Consider the following 19,513-nt stretch of genomic DNA (forward strand, 5'->3'; position numbering starts at 1 on the left):
ACTCGTTTATTTATGTTTGCGGGCTTCTCGTTTATTTATGTTCATAAACTATTTATTTATTCACAATTGTTGATTTAATTCTGAAGTTTTTTAATATTTAAGATTTAATTCTAAGGTTTATAAATAAGATTTAATTATTATACTAATTTAAAGATTTTCAATTTCAAAAGTACAAAGCTCATTTATTAGAGAAGCTCGTTTATTACTAAGCTCGTTCATGAAACACTCGTTTATCAATTCGTTTAATAAACGAGTCATTCACGAACCGTTCGCAAACATATAGTAATCTAAATGAGTCGAGCTTGAACAGATTTTTGAGCTTGTTTGAAAGCTCGGGATCGTGCTCGGACTCGTCGAAGTTAAATGAATTTGAACATGAATAAGTTAGTACTCGGCTCGGCTCATTTACACCCCTAGCTGTAATGGATGCAAGTATTCTCATTGGAGTAGTTAATTCTAAGTCAATGGCACACTTTTGAGATAATAGTGTTTGGTACAAGTATTTTTGCAAAATTATTTGTCGATTTAACTTTTGCCCAACATTTACATTTTGCTTAGTATGTGTTAATTTAAGATGTTTAATTTTCTATTTACTCCATAACTGTTAAAATTATTATTATGAATTAAGGTAAAATTGAAAAAAAAAAAAGTATAATTAAATAAGGTTACATGAAAAAAAAAAAACAAAAAGGCTACTGCAAAGGATTTTTATTTTATTTATTTATTTTGTTTTGTTTTTACCAGAAAGCTAATACTCATACAAATAAAATAATAATTAACTACTCAGTTTTCTCATGTGCAAAACAAGTGGGGACATGGGAGCCAGACATTGGGTGTGCGGGTATTAAACAATGGTGTGCGGAAATTAGTAGTCAATGTTTCCACATGTATTAGACACAACCGTACCACATCTGTAACTGGTAGCAATCCTCACTGATTTTCTCTTTACCTATCTCTTTCAATCACCAACCACCCATCAATTATGACTGAAATTTAAACGTTTTTTGTACTTACTTGCATTATTGTATTTTCATAAAACTAATCTCTCTCTTTCATGTTTTCAATGATAAAAAATGTGCAACGAACCTTAATAGTTGGAATTCATGCTAAGAGCAAAGTCAATGGTTGCCCATTTTAGGTGGGCATCAAGAGAGAGAAAGAAAAAACATATTAAAAATTTCAAAAGATGATACTTTAGAAGAGAGAAATCTAATGACCAGGTCATGGCCATGACCATTGGCAAAGAGTGGGCAAACAATATATGTGTGCCACTTGTCACAGTATGAGTGGACTATCTTTTTTTAATATTTTCTTAGTTAGTGATGAATATTATGATCATAAAAAATTAGAGAGCAATCAATGGGTATATGTGGGCATAGCTGGGCATGGTGATTGGGCATATATGAGATGGAAGAGAGAGATATTAATAAAAAAGTTGATGACCACCATTGATTTGGGAAACCATTGGCTTTGCTCTAATAGTAATTCTATCTGGCTACTTTATGCTAATACTAATTCTAAGTAAAATTCTTTTTCATATGATCAAAGAATTAGAATAATGATTTGACCAGAAAATGCCAAAGAAAAAGGAGAGATAGCCCACAAAGGTGATTCCAATTTAATTTATAGGGCTTTAAACTTTCTAAGGTGAAGATCTATGTGTTGTTAAATAAAGAAGATATTTTTTGAATAACAATATATTTCAAATTTTCAATTCAACCATACATCACTGGTTTATTTTTAATTTAAAAGTGATTTTCTAACGTGCTCTTGACAAACAATAAATAAGAAATAAATAACTCCTTATATAAATAATTGTTTTTTTTTTTTTTGGTGAAAACGAGGGGCAAGCCCCAAAGAGAAAACAAAGCTAGGAACTAGAAATAAAAAGCAGGACAAAAATAAAAACTACTAACTAAAACAAAACAGAACAAATAATTAGGCCTTATTCTTTGGCACTCGCCTAGGGAGCGTCATACCCCCCAGGTCCTCCAATAAAACAGTACCAAGATCCTTCGGGATTGCCTCAAAAATGACCATCTTCTCTTCCAACGAGACTCCATGGTTGGCTAGCCAGTCCGCCACTCTATTCGCCTCTCTATAACAATGACCAATCTTCACCACCCATCCATCTCTATCAAGCAAAGTCTTACACTTCTTAATTATATGTATAAAAGGAGAGTTAGTTGGAATAGGATCCACTAACAGACGAACCACGACTTCTAAATCCACCTTGAGCTGCACCTTACGATACCTATCATTCCAAGCAATTGCAAGTCCACGCATCACTGCTAATAATTCTGCTCTAGTACATGTACAGGAACCACAATTCAGAGCAAAGAGTTTCAGCACTTCACCATTGTCACCCCGAATCACACCTCCTGCCCCAGCAGGACCTGGGTTGTCGTTCGAGGCACCATCAGTTTGCAAATTAACCCAACCTACAGGAGGTAAATCCCAACGAATATGAACAATTTCTCTCTTCCTTTTGTGCGAGTTCAGACCACCAGATTTCTCCCAGGATCTCTTGATATCATTAATTCTAGCTATAATCCAGCTTGCTTGCTCGAAGGGGATATCAGGTTCACGCTCAAAGCTGCGATCATTCCTCCATCTCCACAGCCACCAGCAGGTAACTGTGAAGAATGTAGGCCACTCCTCTGTGTCTTGCATTCTTGCGTGCTTCAAATTTTCCAACAGCCAGTTCTGAAAGGGGCCTTAAAACTCATGTGAATCCACATCAATCCCCAATTTAGTCCACACTATTCTAGCAGCAGGGCAGTACCTGAAAATATGGTCAAGATTCTCTTCAACATACCCACATACAAGACACCTAAGGTCATTTGTCATATGCCTTAGGAAACGAGCTGAGTTAGTCATCACTCTTTCTCGAACTCCCAACCAAAGAAAGAATTTCATACGCTGAGGCACCTGTAAACTCCATATATCCTTCCAATGGTTATTATTAGTATCCACATCTACTGCCACATTCCTCACAATCCTCATAGCTGATTTAATGGTGAATTTTCCCGATGGTGAGCCATTCCAATAAACCGTATCAACAGCATCCTCATCCTCTACCAGATGAATTGCTTGTATTTCTCGAAGGATGTATCCAGGGAGATAATCCGAAAAAAGTTCCCACTTCCACCCTCGATTCATGTCCCATAACTCTTTCACCTTATGATTTCTAATGTGCTCAGGAGGTTGCATAATTGCCAGTTCAATCAATGGTTTCGAAGTAACCCAATTATGATGCAAGAAGGAAGTTGCAATCCCATTGCCAACTGCAAGATTAACACCTCTTTTTAATATATCAATGTTTTCCACGATGCCTCTCCACGCATTCGACGAGTCAATTTTAGGCTTGAACATATCAACATCACACCTACCATCGCAATATTTATGCCTTAATACCCTCGCCCACAGGGAGTAAGGCTCAGCTAAAACTCTCCATCCAAGCTTAGAAAGAAATGCAGCATTAGCCTGTCTCATTGAACGAAGTCCAAGGCCCCCTTCCATCTTTGGTTTAACAACACTTTCCCACGCAACAAGATGAACTTTGCGTTTTTAATCGGTACTGCCCCATATAAAACCTCTTGTCTTCCTATCTATATCGTCACAGATTCCTTTTGGAATTCTGGTAGTCTGCATCGTGTAGGATGGTATAGAAGACAAGCAAGCTTGCGCCAGCACTGTACGGCCTGCCTTTTCGAGCGCCAGCCATCAAGTTTAGCATTCACTCGATCCACTAAAAATTGATAATTGGCCTTTGTAACACGTCCATTGATCGTAGGAACACCAAGATAAATCCCAAAATCATTCGTACTTTCCATCCCAAGCTCTTCACATATTTGATCTCGAACATCGAAATTGGTGTTTGGGGAAAAATAGATTCTTGACTTGTCGACACTGACCTTACTACCTGATGCGGCACAAAAATTATTCAAACAATTTTTCATCACCCTTGCTTGATCAATACTGGCTTCACAAAAAAGTATGAGATCATCGACAAAAGCAAGATTAGTAATAGGAGGTCCACCTCTACTAGCTCTCACTGGTTTCCAATCACCTAATTTGAGCTCTCTGTCAATTAGATGAGACAACCTTTCTATACAAATCACATACACATATGGGGATAGTGGGTCGCCTTGTCTAATTCCTCGAGACGGAGAAAAACTTTCTGTTGGTTCACCATTCCACAAAATACTCAACTTGGCCGAGGTGATGCACATCATAATTATTTCAATCATCAATTGAGGCTATCCCAACTCCAATAATGATTCTCTAATGAAGCTCCATCTAAGTCGATCATACGCTTTTTCGAAATCAATCTTCACAGCCATGTATCCAATTTTGCCCTGTTTCCTTCTCATAGTATGGAGCACTTCCTTACAATGATAATATTGTCTGTGATCTGACGCTTCGGAACAAAGCTACATTGGGTAGGTGATATGAGATTCGGTAAAATCGGCTTTAGCTTATTAACAATAACCTTTGTCACAATTTTATAGGCTTTGTTACATAGGCCAATTGGACGAAAATGCTTAGCATATTGAGGCACATCCATCTTCGGTATGAGAACCAAGAAAGAATCATTAAAACCTTCTGGAAATTGTTTCCCTTCCAAAATTTCCATTACCAATCTGAAAAGGCTCGGGCTAACCAAATTCCAGAAATTCTGATAGAATAAAGGTTGAAAGCCATCCGAACCCGGAGCTTTGTAAGGGTTCATGCTATACAATGCTGTAAAAAATTCACACTTCGCAAATGGTCTATTAAGGATCTCCCAATCATCAGCAGAAATGCGAGGAAAATAGTCTCGAAGAAGGTGAACATCACTCCCATTGTGCCCTTCCTCGGTGAATAAACCTTTCTAATAGTCTAGGACCAATTTCTGCACTTGATCATGGTCTGTCACCCATTGATCATTCGAATCCATCAAGGTCTCAATACGATTTCGCTTCCTTCTAATAATTGTTGACAGATGGAAATATCGTGTATTGCGATCACCATCACATATAGCTGCTTCCCTCGATTTTTGGAACCATAAGGCCTCTTCTTGATCTAGCACTTGTTGCATCTCCTCTTTCAGCTTATATTCCAATTTCATCAAGTATTTCGGACCCCCAGAAGATAAAGACTTCTGAATTCCTTCGAGCCTCGCCATTAATTCAGCCTTATTCCTAAAAATATTATGGAAAATATTTTTATTCCATTCTCTCAACTGATCAGCGAATTTCCTTAGAAAAGGAATGAGAGGTTCTTCATTCGACCAGTAAGCAGTAACAAATTCTTCAAAATTATCATGATGAAGCCACGCCGCTTGAAATCTAAAAGGTTTAAGGGCAGTAGGGATCGTGGCAAAACCAGTGTTACTTATGAGAATAGGGCAGTGATCTGAGGTTATTCGAGGTAAATTTCGTACAACCCCTTCTTAAAATCTTAGCCTCCACGCCTCATTGGCTAAGCCCCTATCCAAACGAGCCGATTTCAAGGTAGCAGGAGAGTTACCTCTAAACCATGTATGAGCAGGGCCAGAGCACCCCAAGTCGATCAATCCATTACTTTCAATCCAATCAGAAAACGCCTTACATCTCTTTTGCATCTCAGAGCCACCTACACCACTTCTTTCCTCCAATCTCATAGTATCATTAAAATCTCCAGCAAGCATCCAAGGTCCATTGAAAGATTTTCCAATATTTTCCAATTCCCTCCACAAGTCCTTCCGCAAAGTAGAATCCGGACTTGCATAAATTGCCGAGAACATCCAAGGAGCTTCACCTTTTTCTTCAATTTCTACTGTGACATGTTGTGTATTATTGTCTAACACAGTCACATTTACAATCTCTTCCCACCAAAACAACCAAATTCCCCCACTAAATCCCTGAGCATCCACCCTGAATTGGCCCGAGAAACTAATCCGATCACACACCTTTTGAGCTTGAACACCACTAAGATGAGTCTCAACCAGAGCTAAGACTTGAGGATCATTGATTCTAATTAACTCCCGTATGGCAGATAATTTATTACCCGCACCTTGAACATTCCAAACCATTATTTTTAAAGACATATTAAAACCAGGAAAGTTAGGGTAGCGGTCATACATGTTCATCGGAACATTAGGCAGAAGGTTGAGATACGCTTCCATCAGCGCACTCATTGGCCCTTGAACTGAAATTGGTAATTCAACCGTTGCCATCATCTCCGCTGGTTTGTGTCTGGGTGGCAGAAATGTATTCACTTGAAATTGGACTTTGTGAGCAATCGGATGCCATTTTGTTTGGGTCGGGCCCTCCATCATATAGTCTATGAAGGCTGTGTACGACGGAGGGGCTCTCACTACCAGAGTAGTTGGGATCAGGAGGTTTGTCATGTTTGCCATAGTCACCAACAGGGGTAGAACAGGAGTTTGAGTTTGTCTGATCTCTCAGAGCAGAAGGTGTATTCGAAGCAATGGAATATTCAAAATTTTGGTTGATATTTAATTTCTCCGAATAACCTGGGATAAAATTTTCTTTATTCTCTAAAAAATATTTTTTCAAAGATTTATTTTCACTCGAAGACTTATTCCCAGTAACATAGATATCCAAATCTTCGTTTCCCTGCTTATTGTTAGCAACTTCTCGCATATTAGCTGGCCTCAAAGATTCTCCTAAGTCAACTATATCATGACTATCCATATCCATCTCCATCTCAATTCCTGAGTTATCATTTAGCATAACAGCTTTGCCTTGATTATTATCACTTCCCAAATTAACGGCCCCTTCCATAATGGTATCATTATCAAAGGAAACAGAATCCTTGTCATGATAATTAATTTCCTTATTTTCAGCTTGCTGTTTAACAAAATCCGAAGCTTCCAAATCTTCATTCTCCAAAATTTCATACCTCGAGCCGCTCCCAGACCCTTTCTTTTGCACCCAAGTCTGCTTATTAAATCCTCCTGGGTTCAGATTTGAACCAACTTGATTAGCCCCTTTGCTACCCTGTACCACATTGACTTCATTAGCCTTGACCTTATAACTTTGTTTACCTGGTTGACCATTCTTTCCTTTCCCAGTCCCTTTCCCAGTGCCTTTCCGATTTGATCTTTGAACTAACATCCAGGACCAAAACTGGTTAACTTCCTCTGGTCTAACCTTAGGAGCAGGAACATGCACTTCATTGTTCTTCTTACGAAGAATTTGACCACCATTTTCATCAAGAACAACCTCGATGTTACAATTATTGTCTTTGTGCCCAAGTTTACCACAATTGAAGCAAATTTGCTTCAGTCCTTCATATTGAACTCTCCATACACATGCAAGCGGAATTTAGATAACAATGGCCTCGATAGATCCACTTCAATACTGAATCTCACATATTGACCTCTGCTCATTGACTCTATATTTTTATCAATACTGATGACTTTGCCAATACTTGAGCCAATGCGATGCAAAAATTGTTTATCAAAATATTCCACCGACAAATGAGGTATACGAACCCAAGCTGTCAGATGTCTGATTGGGGTTTCATCTGCTACAAAGTTAGGAATCCATTTTCGGATTGTAAGGTAGCTATCACCAATAATCCAAGGTCCTTGGGTTAGCACAAAGTGATAATCTTCCATATGAAGTGAACAATATAGTAATCGTACCCAACATCTGTCAAAGAGATATCTCCTTTCAAACTCCATTTGATTCTAAGCCTTTTAATTAAGACTTCATACCCAAATTTTTTATCAAATAATTTGTTAATAAGGGCATTTCGCCAAGGCTCTCTTAATCTCCTCTTCTCCTCCTTCGTGAGCAGAAAATTAGGGCAAGATTCATCATTCGATTCACATTCTAAAGGTTCATCATCCTCAGAATCAGAATTAATGTCATGAATTTGTTCATCACCTCTCCTCTGTTCATTAGAATTTCCCCTTAGCATACTGCTCAACGATACTTTCTTAGAGTCTGGGGGTTTTTCTCTCATGGCTTCCTCAGCATAGGATTCCATTTCAACATCATTTACCTGAGTATCAGGCTTACCACTCTCTGCCGGGGAATTTTCTGGCGTTCTTTTGACCTTTTCATTGGATCTTTGCATTAAATCCTCTTCCTCAGATGAGAGGGTTTTCTCTCTTCTTTCTCTCTCCATTCGTTTATTTATATATAAATAATTGTAGTAACAAATACTACTTCCGTTATTTTTAGTTGACATGTTTGACTTAAGCACTATTCATACACCTCCATTTGACCGTGTTTTGTGCTTTGTACGTAATGAAAAATATAATAATATGAGATCTTGTTAGCTTTGTCACGCTATATACTTTCAAAATATCAACTTTTCATAATTTTAGCTTATCGATAATTAAAGATATTAATGATTGAATAAGTGCATTGACAAACGTAACTAAATAAACATACCAACTAAAAAGAAACGGAGGAAATATAATAGGTCGAGTGCTGATATTGCCAAGGCAAACAAGTCACTTCCAAGGCTTAATTATCTACTATTGCCTGTAATCTAAAAGAATCTATAAATATAAAACTTATTTAATCAATGAAATATTTTGTAATCTTTTAATAGTCTTTCATTGCTAATAATCTTTTATTACCTATAATTTTTAGAAGCTAATAAGGGCTTGTTTGCTATTGTTTTTTGTTTTTTGTTTTCTGTTTTTTTAAAAACAAAAAACCAAAAATAGGAAACAAGAAAAATGTGTTTCTACTTTTCTGTTGTCAGTTTTTAATATTATCATGATTTTAATGGGTTTGTCTAATTTTTGTTTTATTATATATCGTATGAGTTTGAAAACCAACAAACCAAAAAACTAAAAACCACATCGATGTCAAACGAACCCTAAATATTCCGATTACAAAATTTTCAAACTCCATCAACCGATTATTTTCGTCAAAAATCCTCCATTAAGTCAATACTCTCACAATTTATTCACTTTATTAGTCCTAGTACTGAATTCATATAGTTTTTATCTAGCCCACGGTGATAGTGCACCAACTTCAGTTGATCATCCTGTCAAAAAAAAGTAAAATAAAATAAAATAAAAAAAACCAATTGATCATAATAATGCACCTCATGTGTTGGTTAGATTGATTGTTTTTAGTTTCTTACGGATATCATGTAAGTGGCTATTATACTCGTTTTTGTTATGTAGCACTCCATATAGGTTTTAACCTTTTTAAGGATATACAAATTAAGCTTTAAAAAACAAAAGTTTACTCTAACATTGAGAAACTACTACTCCGTATTAGTTATAAAAAAAAAAAAAATTAAAAAAAAAATTAAAAAAAAAAAACAAAAACCAAAACTATTCCATATTTGGCTATGGATATTGATCATATGATGTTGAACTCCATGGGCGTATGAATATATGATATATTTCTTCGAAGAATGATGACTAGCTGGTTAAAGTCTAGTTTGCCTATTTAAAATTTTCATCATACACCCAGGAGTACCATGCTTATGGTACACCCGGGTAAAATACAAGAGTTTTATAAACGCGTAAAGAACATTGTGTGTAATTACGAAGTACACAAGTAAAAAAAAAAAAAATCAAAACGATTATTTTCTTGATTTATGGGATTGATTTGTTATTTATATTCTTTGATTTATGGAATTGATTTAGTATTTACATTTTATATTACTTTTGGTAAACATAATTTCTTTTTTATTTGTTAAGAGACAGAAATTGAGATTTTATAGAGAGAAACCATGATAAATTTTAGATTTCGAAATGATTTAATGTTATTATGGAGTTGATTTTATCATCCCGATGAATCTTTTAATTGGATGATGTAATTGGCGAATTCGTTGTTGAAAGAAGGTAATTTTTTAAAATATTTTTTATCAATGTTTTGGTATTATTTTCTAAGGTTGAAGATGATGTTCTTCAATTCATGATTAATGTTCTTTTATCATTTTTAAAATGGAATGAAATATATATGTTATTTTGAGTCTGATGAACATATTCTTTGAGTTTAAACTATATGTTCTTTATATTAACGACAATGTTCTTAAAGGTATACTTTGTATAAATTAAGCATGTTCTTTGGGTATCAACAATACAAATTATGTTCTTTTTACTTGAATAATATGTTTTTGAATTTTGAATTTTTGAAATTTAAAAATAAAAATTTGAATTATATTTGGTTGAAATTAATGTTAGATAGATAAATTCTTGATATATGAAGATTTTGAATGATTTGGCATTAAATTTTTGGTAAGACTCAATTAGTATTTATCTTTTTTTTTTATTTTATTTTTATTTTTAGAAACCCTTTCTAAGAAATTACTGAGTTCTTTATATTTTAGTCTTGTGTTCTTTTATAAATTCATGATGTTCTTTACAATTATATACTATGTTCATTTCACTTTAATCCAGGTGCACCATGTGCATGGTACACCCGGGTGTACGAACCTCCAATTGACAATTTTTTCTTAAAAAATTCTTAAAGGTTCACCATTCTTCTATATATAGTTCTTTTTTTTAGAAAAAAAAAGAAGTCCTAAAGGACATTAAATTTCAATAAATAAAGTTATACGAGATCTACAATTGACAATTAACAATAATGAAAACGAATTTAACAAAATCAAACAAGAATTAATCGGGAAGGGCTAAGAATCCAAATACATAAATATAACAATTATGCACATTCTCGATTCGTTGTCTCATACAACTTTTTTGAGTGGATCCGTCGTCGCTTTACAATTTTGTGAGAAAGTTAATTCTTGTGCTGATTTCGTAACCCGAATTCGAGCCATAATCAATGGTAGCCGCGCACAACCGGAGACCAAATTAAACACAAATAAAACCTTGTCTTTCAAAGGAGTCCGAAAAACCTTGTCTTTCGAATGAGATAAAAAAAAACCTTGTCTTTTGAAGGAGATAGACTCTTTCTTTCGAGGGAGACATTATTATGGTAACCTAAGAAACAAAAAAGTTAAAAGAAAATAAAGATTGGGGCTTTCCACCGGTGAAATCCGATGGAAGCCCCTTCAAAATTGAAAATGGAGATTAGAGTTTAGGAAAAAGGAGAGAGAGAAGAGGCTAGGGTTTTTTTTTTTATTACTCTTAACTACCATTCTTCTATGGTTCTATTTAATACTTTTTATAGAGTTTTTCTTTAAATAAGGCAATAAATCTGCCCAAATACATTTAGTTTTGTGCACATCATCAAACATTAAACAAATCATTTTTTATAATTTAGATATGTTGGAGTTTTCCTCACTAGTAATGCAATGCAAAGAGTTAGAGAGGGAATGGTGGAGAATGCAAGTCTAGGGGATTGCTCAAAGCCGAGCTAGCAAGAGAGCTAGAGCTCGGATGCTGGGAATGCCTACGGCATGGCCGAGCTAAAGCTCGCTGCCATTAGTGGTGTCCAGCAGATCCGAGCTATAGCTCTCCTACGCGCGAGCTACTAGCTTGCTTCTTTTTTGGCTAGCTTCAGGCCCGATCTATAGCTCTCCTACGGGAGAGCTACTAGCTCGCCCCCTGTTTTGACTTGCGGCAGTCCGAGCGAGAGCTCCCTGCGAGTGAGTGTAGACACCCATTTGTGTCTCCCCAAAACCAAACCCAGTGATGAGTACCTTTCACGTCGAATCATAATCGAATGAAGCGAAAGTGTGGAAAGTCTAGTGTTGCGGAAAGTTTTTATTTCTTTTCTCTTCTCTCTGTTTTTGAAAACTTATTTTAAGAAAACAGCCAATCTAGTTTGTTTGGTCCATGATATGGGTCCAATAATAGTGTAGTTGGATGCGGCTTGCAAAGAGCTTTCCAACGATATATTATAAGCCCAATTCCGATGAATATTGAGGAAGTTATGGCCAATTTACCAAACTGGGCCCGGTTTGAGCTTTATATACGGCCCAATGATCTAGGGGAGGGCCTAATATGATTTATCATTCCTAATGCAATTAGGAATGGTTTTAGTCCTCTAGAATCTTCTAGAAGGTTCTTTTCATTCCTAATTCAATTAGCATTGATAAATTGACTTTTGAATTTTCAGAGTTTTAATTAAAATCAAATAAAATTTTTGAGGAAATTATATGATTTTATCCTCCAGTACGGTAAATTTATCTGATTTTCGAAAACGCATTAAAATCAGACTTGGCGCCTAACCCCAGGCCTTGGCGCCTGGAACCAGGCCTGGCGCCTAGCGCTAGCCATTGGCGCCTAGCACTAGTGTTGGTGCCTGGCGCCAGTTAGCCAAGGGTGGCGCCAGCCCTGTTTTCTGTGCGTCAGACTCTGTTTTGTTTATTTTATCTTTTTAGCTGATTTTCTCTATAAATATCGTATTAAAACTCCGTTTTCGATAACCAGATTTCACCAATTCTTTTCATTCACCAATTCCCACCGATAATCATCTACATCTATCGTTCACCAATTCATAAGTCTTTCTTTAGCATTCTCTAAATCATTCATCTCTCTCATTCATCTTTTTCTAAACTTTGTGTTTTCATACAAAATTCCGCATTCGCAAGATCTAGAAACACCTAGCCATATTCGAAGTTGCCTTCGCCCTAGACGTGAAAGGTTTAATTTCTGAGGGTTTGGTCCCAAATCTCTCTTTCAATTATTTAATTTAATTGTTGATTTATTATTTTCCTTGAAGTTACTAACGTGTGTATTTTGTTATTAGAAAGAGGTACGAGGCATCAAAGTAAGTGCTTTAATGGTTTTAACTGATATTATGATGTAGAATTCATGTTTATCTTGTTATTATGATATTCCTAGTATCATGTCTAGGGTATTTTTAATATTAAATATGATTGTTATGATGCTTCCTATTCTCTTCCTAATGTTTATGATTGTTAGTATCATGTTAGGATTAAAGATTTGATTTTTATTGCTTAGTGACATGCTAGGATTTGTTATTAATCTTGTTAGTATCATGCCTAGGATCTTGCTACTATTATTATGCTTTAATATTAACATGAACATGATTATTATTATAATTGTTATAATTTATGATGATTATGAATACTATTATTATTATTATTTTGATTATGATTATTTTATTTATGATTATTATTGTTATGATTATAATTTTATTATTCATGATATTGATAATTTATTATGTTGCTTGATATTTATTATTTATTGCTTGATCACACCTTTATTGCATGTTTAAAGGGAATTTGGTACTTGTAATCACGATTAATAAGATATTTAATAATCTTGTTAGGTTTAATTTGATTATAATTTCAAGTGATCGCCAATAATAGATTTGTTTGTGCATTAATATTCAACCAACATAGATTAAACAGGTTTAGGGTTAATCCTATTGATTGGATGTTAGTCGAAAAGCGCACATGAATACGATCAGAATAAAGTAGAGGCCTATTATTAGGGCAGGTTCAATCTCTTTTAGGTTGGATTTGTACCATCATCCCCGAACCCTTATTTGGTTCTAGACCTTATGGAGTTGACGATCTCTTGGATCGTTAAGGGGTGTAACCTTCATCCTATGAACGGTTTACAAGTTCCTAAAAAACTTGTTGGCGACTCGGTTGCTCTATCTTCTTCCCTTTTGGACGCCACCGTACTTTAGTGTATGATCACAGTGGGGTTCAAGCTAGTGGGATTAAGGCTTTAATTATTCCCTACAGTGAGCTATAGCTCTCTACTCGCAAGCCCAACCGAGTATATGGGCCTTGCGTGAGGCTCAAGTTGCTTGTCTATTTTCCTTATTACTCTTATAAATATAACTCCTTGGACATTATTCAAAATGACGTTAATTTCATTATTGAAATACCCTAAACACTTAAACACAAACCTACCCTTTGTGATCTGAACAGTTTTTCACGCTTCGGGTTTGGGTACACGAATTACGAAGGAGAGTTGCGTTAAACTTGGGGGGCGTGCGTCATCAGGAAACTTGTACCGGTGGTGGCGTATTTCGCTTCTAAGGTAGTGGATTATGTTCCACGACGCGACTGTCAGTTTGAAATCTTCGATCAAGTATTTTTCCCTTTCATCTCCTCTATTTTGTCATTGGAATCGACATGTATTTTACCAACAATTTAGAAGCGAAATAGTATTAATTTATTATACTGTTGATTCCTAGATTTTTCAATTATAACTAGGATGATCGGGATAATTACAATTCGGATGATCAATATATTTTTTCGAAATTGATTTGGGATCGTTAAGTCAACGTCCATTATTATTCAATGTTCAAGAACCCTAATTTTTTGGGGATAAAATTAATTTATCCATTAGATTACAATATCTGTGTACAATGTTGGGTGGATGAATTCGGTGAAGAATGTCCAATCAGTGATAAATTGCAGCCTACGTTATTTAATTGTGACTCATAGTGGACTTTGTGTCAATAAGGTGAAGGAAAGTTATTTCCTACATGTAAATTTTAGTCAACCTTATCCTCCTTTTCACCACAATAGACAACCTTTCCTTCAACTATCTCAAAACCCAAGGTCCCAAAATCGTGCATGAATGGAGGTAGATTCATCTCAAACTCATCTAAGTCCCAAGAAGCGTTCTCGATGAAATCATCCAATAATCTATAAGTCCTCATATGACTCTCGAAAAATATGTGGGACATTACCTCAAAAGAGTCTATATACTCATAGATTGAAGGGTCACAAACATACACTTGAGACTCATCAAGATTGGAAGAAGGATTAGGATTTTCAAAATCAACACTCTTTTCATTTTCAACTCCTTCACCATCACTCGAATGCTCTCTAATGGGATCCTCACTCATATGGGGAAGAGAAGAAGAAGGAAGGGCATTTTCTTGAGAGTTGGCTAGTTGGAGAATTTGGCTCTCAAGCATCTTCATTCTAGCCTCCGTCTCCCTATTCTCAACTTCCCTCATCACGTTATACTTCTCCATCATCTCCATTATCTTCATTATCTTCTCTTCCTTCAAATTTTCCATAGAATTACTCTCATAAAAGGACTCATTAGAAGCATAAGGGAAATAATTTGAAGCCATGTAAGAACAAGAAGATGAGAAGGGAGGATCATTCATATTATAAACATGAGCATCATCATATTGGGGAGAGGGGGTATAATCAAGCAAATGAGATTCATCATCAACAATAGGAGATAGAGAGTTGAAATCACTTGTACTAGGTTCACAAATAGGATCACAAGACAAATCATGGGGATGCATGCCACTAATAAAACTATTATCACATTGAGAATCAAAATTAGAAACATTACATGCCCTATTGCGTACTTCCTTAGCAAACCGTACAAAAAAGCTCCAAGCACTATGAACCGATAATGCTTGAAATTCGCCATTAAACCTACTTTCAACTTCATATCTCGTTTTTTCATTCATGCCATAGTAACAAATCTCACAAGCTTCACAAGGATTACAACCATTATAGTTCAAAAACCCCACAAGTCTATGGAAGTAGACATAAAAAGGCTCATCATCATATTGAGGAAAAGAAAAATGTGCCATTTTTCAAAAACAAAACAAAGAGAACAAAAACAAATCAAAAGAAAATATATACAATGGACTAGTCTCAATAAGATAACATAACGGCAATGGAAGCCGTTCCCCGGCAACGGCGCCAATTTGACAAGGGAATAAACGCGTCGTCAATTGTCTATCCCTAGATCAAATACAATTTATACAACCTAAACAAACCTAATACGAGTATAAGGCAAGCATAGGGGTCGAACCACAGAGAACGGATAAACACCACCAAATGTTATCGACAATTAAGCTAGTCCGGAATATGAGATAAATAAACTAAAGTCTAAAGATGCTAAAACAAGAAATAAAACATTAAGGCACCAAGGGAAATGGGTAGGTGAAGTTGACGCTTGACCATACAATAACAAAGTAGCATATCAATGGTAAAATTAACATGCATGAATATCGAAGTAAAGGGTCCAATCTAGCCGCCTTCCGGGGTCAATTGGCTTCTCCTAACATAGCCTCTATGTTTCCACATTAGAACCATATACTAGGAGGTACTATTAAATAACAATCGATAGTAATGAATCTCAACTAAGTCAACTTCCGTTACTTGTTAGTAAAGACTCATCTTTGATCAACTAACAATGTGCACTTGCAAGAAAGACCAAAGAATATCAAGCATGCAAAGACTTTAATCACCATTAACATAACCCCAACATTAAAAGCATGAACAATTAGCAACTACACCATCCCTACACCCTTGGCGAGGTGACTACTCACAAATCATGTTGAAAACAATATCAATCATCAAATCAATAAGCATCAACATGATTAATAAGCAAAGAAGAAAAATAAAAGCAAATAAGCAAAATAAAAAACAAAGGTTAAGAGAAAGAGTAAGAGATTGCTCATTAATTGAAGATGAAGGTCTACAAAGGATTGAACAAGCTCCTTCTTCAAGATCCAAGTTCATTAATGAAGAAAACCACACTTTCTCTCTCTACCAATGAAGACTAATCCTAACCTAACCTAAAACTAACTAGAGAGCAGAATAGATAGTTCTTGAACATATTTAATTACCCCAAAAATGGGTATATATACTAATCTAGGAAAAATAAAAAAAGAAAAGAAAAGAAAATAAAATAAATTAAAAAGGAAAAGTAAAAAAAAAGAAACTAAAATAAAAATAAAAAAAAAAGAAAGAAAATAAGAAAAGGGAAAAGAAGAGAAAGAAATAAAAATAAAAGAAAAAGAAAATGAATTAATAAACCCACAAATCCTAATTCTCACAAAACCATCAGACCCCCCATTTCCCCTTTCTTCGATATTCATGGCTGCTAATATCATCATCATCGAACAACCATCATCAACGGCTCAAAATCATCACCGACATCTTCATCAACCAGCAATCAATCAAGGCCGTTCAATTTTCATTAAAACTCGCGTGAGAAGCTCGTGAAGTGGTTCGGTCGAACCACGGGTTGGTGCGGCCGAACTACGGGGTTGGTTCGGTCGAACCATGGGTGTGTTCGACCACTCCTCTTCGAATAACAAAACCCCCAAAGTCTCTGACTCGACGTTCGGCCGAACCCTCAACGGCTTGCTCGAACTTGATTGAAATCAAAATTTAATCTGATTTTTGCTTAATTGAGGGGCCGAATTGCTTGTGCGAATTGGTTGCTTAATTGTTGCTGGTTTAGGTGCGGCTGATTGCGGGTGTAAATTGAGGCGGTGGTGAAGTTGGTTGCTGCGGTTTCGGCTAGTGGAGATGCGGCTGCAATTGGGTGATGGTGGTAGGCATAGTGGTTGATGCGTGAGTGAAGGAGAGGGAATTGTGATGGTTGCTGTTACGGGGTGTTGGTGCGGATTGGAGCAGGGGAAATGGAGGTGAGTGGTGGTCCTTGGTGGTAAGTCTGTTGCGGCTGGTGGTGCTGTGAGGGTGGCAGCAGGTGAGTGAATTGGAGTTGTGCTGAGAGCTAGTGCGTGGATTGGGTGGCAGCAGGGAGTTGCATGGCTGCTGTTTGCTGTGGTGGTGCGGCTGCTTTTGGGTTGCAGGCTGTAAATTGGTGGTTGAAGGTGAGGGTGAGCAGGGGAGATGGAGGTGCTGTTGGTTGTAAGGCTGGAGTGAATGGTGGGCTGCCGTGTGCGTGAGGGAGCAGGGGAGTGAGGTGCTGTTGTGGTGGAGGATAAGGGGAATAGAGTGGAAGAGTGTGGTGAAGGATAAGGGGCAGCAGGTTTGGGGCTTGAAAGCTGCTTGGATTGACACCTTTGACCCATGCCTCCGACCTCCGAGCACGATCCTACACAACCAAATAAAAACAAGGGAGAATCGGGACAAAGATAAAATAAAATAAAATGAAAATAAACAAAGGACGAAATAAAACAAAACCACGACAAATAGAATAAAATAAATAAAATAGAAATAAATAAAATGAAATAGAAAATAAGAGACATAAAACTAAACTAATAAAAATAAAACAAAAACTATACAAGCAAATAAAGTAAAATAAAATACGAAAATAGACTAAAACTAATAAAATAAAGAAACTAAACCAAAACACTCCAAAATTACCAAAATAAACTAGAAACTTTATTAAAGAGAAAACAAGAGAATAAAAGGAAAATAAGGGAAAATAAACACGGAAAAGACACTAAAACTACTCCTTAGGAGTGACATAAATGTCACTCATCAATATTTAACCAATTTAGCCTAATAAAAGTTTGGAGCAAATTGAATCTTTGTTTGTATGCCTTTGAAATCACAGGAATCACTTTTCACTATAAGAATCGAGTAGAGGCCAATACGGGCGAATGTGACTCCATGAATCACTTCTGACATCCCCGATCCTTCTTTCGTGGTTCCGAACCATATGGAGTTAGTAATCTCATGGATTATGAATGGGGTGTAACCTTCACGGGCTAATCGTTGTTGCTTATCGTCGTCCCTTTATCGTGGTTGCCTTTTATGATCCGTGAACGGTTTACAAGTTCCTTAAAAACTTGTTGGCGGCTCCTTACTTTCCTTGTCCCTAATCGTATACGTCAATTCCCACTTCCTAAGAGTGCCATGAATATACACCCTCAAGGGAGGCTGCCTTGCTAACGCGTCCAAACTCTTAACAATGGTACCCTTTGACACCCAAAAGCTTGATCACAGTCGAACATAGAACTTGACTTTAGGTTGCGAATTTCGTTGCATCATGCGTGACAATATGCTTATATGTGCTTTTTTTATTGACTTTTTTTAAATATTTTTTTTCTCTCTTATCAAAACCTTTTTTTTAGAGTCGAGTAATAGTTCTTTTTATTTTTTTTTTAAATTGAGTTAACCCGGATTTTTATTCTCGTATCCTGCACAAGAGTCAATTTGTTTTGGTCATAGCCAGAGTTCTAGAAATATTTACGTGTCGTGCCACATATGTATCTTTAGCCCCGAGTTTATCTTTGATTTAGAGTTAGTTTTGTCCCAATCAGAGTGACAGATCAAAAGTTATAACTTATATACTACTACTTGTCTAGTTTATTTGTCTTTTTAGCTTCAACTTTCTTTCTTTTAATTTTTTTTTATATCTTTTAGTGTCAAGCTAGTCTTAGCCAAGTCCTTTAATCCGTGTCAACTCGTATAACATAGGATTTTAGATTTTTATTTATATTTTTATTTATTTTTTTTATACCCATGAGTTATAACACTTCTAAAATTCTATTCCTCTTCCTAATTTCTTGTGATCGATTTTTGTGCTAACCTTAATATGTGTTCTTTGTCTTTGATTGTTGTTGATATTATTTATGACTAATAATCCCCAATGGACCATTTTTACGTGGTAAATGGCATAAACATTTAAATTGGACAAAATTAATCAAGTTAGTTTGTCTTTTAGTTTTTCGTGCTATTTGATCATTAGGTCTTTGTTTTTCACAACGTCCTCATGTCTAGCCATACGATCATACCACGAGTCTTATAGCATCACTTAATCACTCACGAGTCAAGTATAGTCCACACACTTTCTTTATGTTCCGACTCGAGTCGTGCACCAGGTCGTTTATGATCGTATACTAGGTTCATGCACCCTTTTTTTTATCATAATAAAAAAATGAGTGGAGTTTTCTCACCTGTTTTCAAT

At 36.0% G+C, this 19,513-nt stretch overlaps 1 protein-coding gene across 1 annotated transcript; it reads right to left on the minus strand.

The window, feature by feature from the left end:
- Positions 1 to 4,876: 4,876 nt before the first annotated feature.
- LOC145557684 (uncharacterized) lies at positions 4,877 to 6,163 on the minus strand. The gene is made up of 2 exons (XM_081618860.1): positions 5,515 to 6,163; positions 4,877 to 5,400 (listed from the first exon to the last, which is right to left on the minus strand). The coding sequence occupies exons 1-2, from the start codon at positions 6,161 to 6,163 to the stop codon at positions 4,877 to 4,879; spliced, it is 1,173 nt and encodes a 390-aa protein (XP_081474986.1).
- Between the last annotated feature and the right edge of the window lie 13,350 nt (positions 6,164 to 19,513).

Source organism: Chenopodium album, chromosome 9 (genome assembly GCF_948465745.1).
Source record: "Chenopodium album chromosome 9, dcCheAlbu1.1, whole genome shotgun sequence".
In the NCBI taxonomy this organism is placed as follows: Eukaryota; Viridiplantae; Streptophyta; class Magnoliopsida; order Caryophyllales; family Amaranthaceae; genus Chenopodium; species Chenopodium album.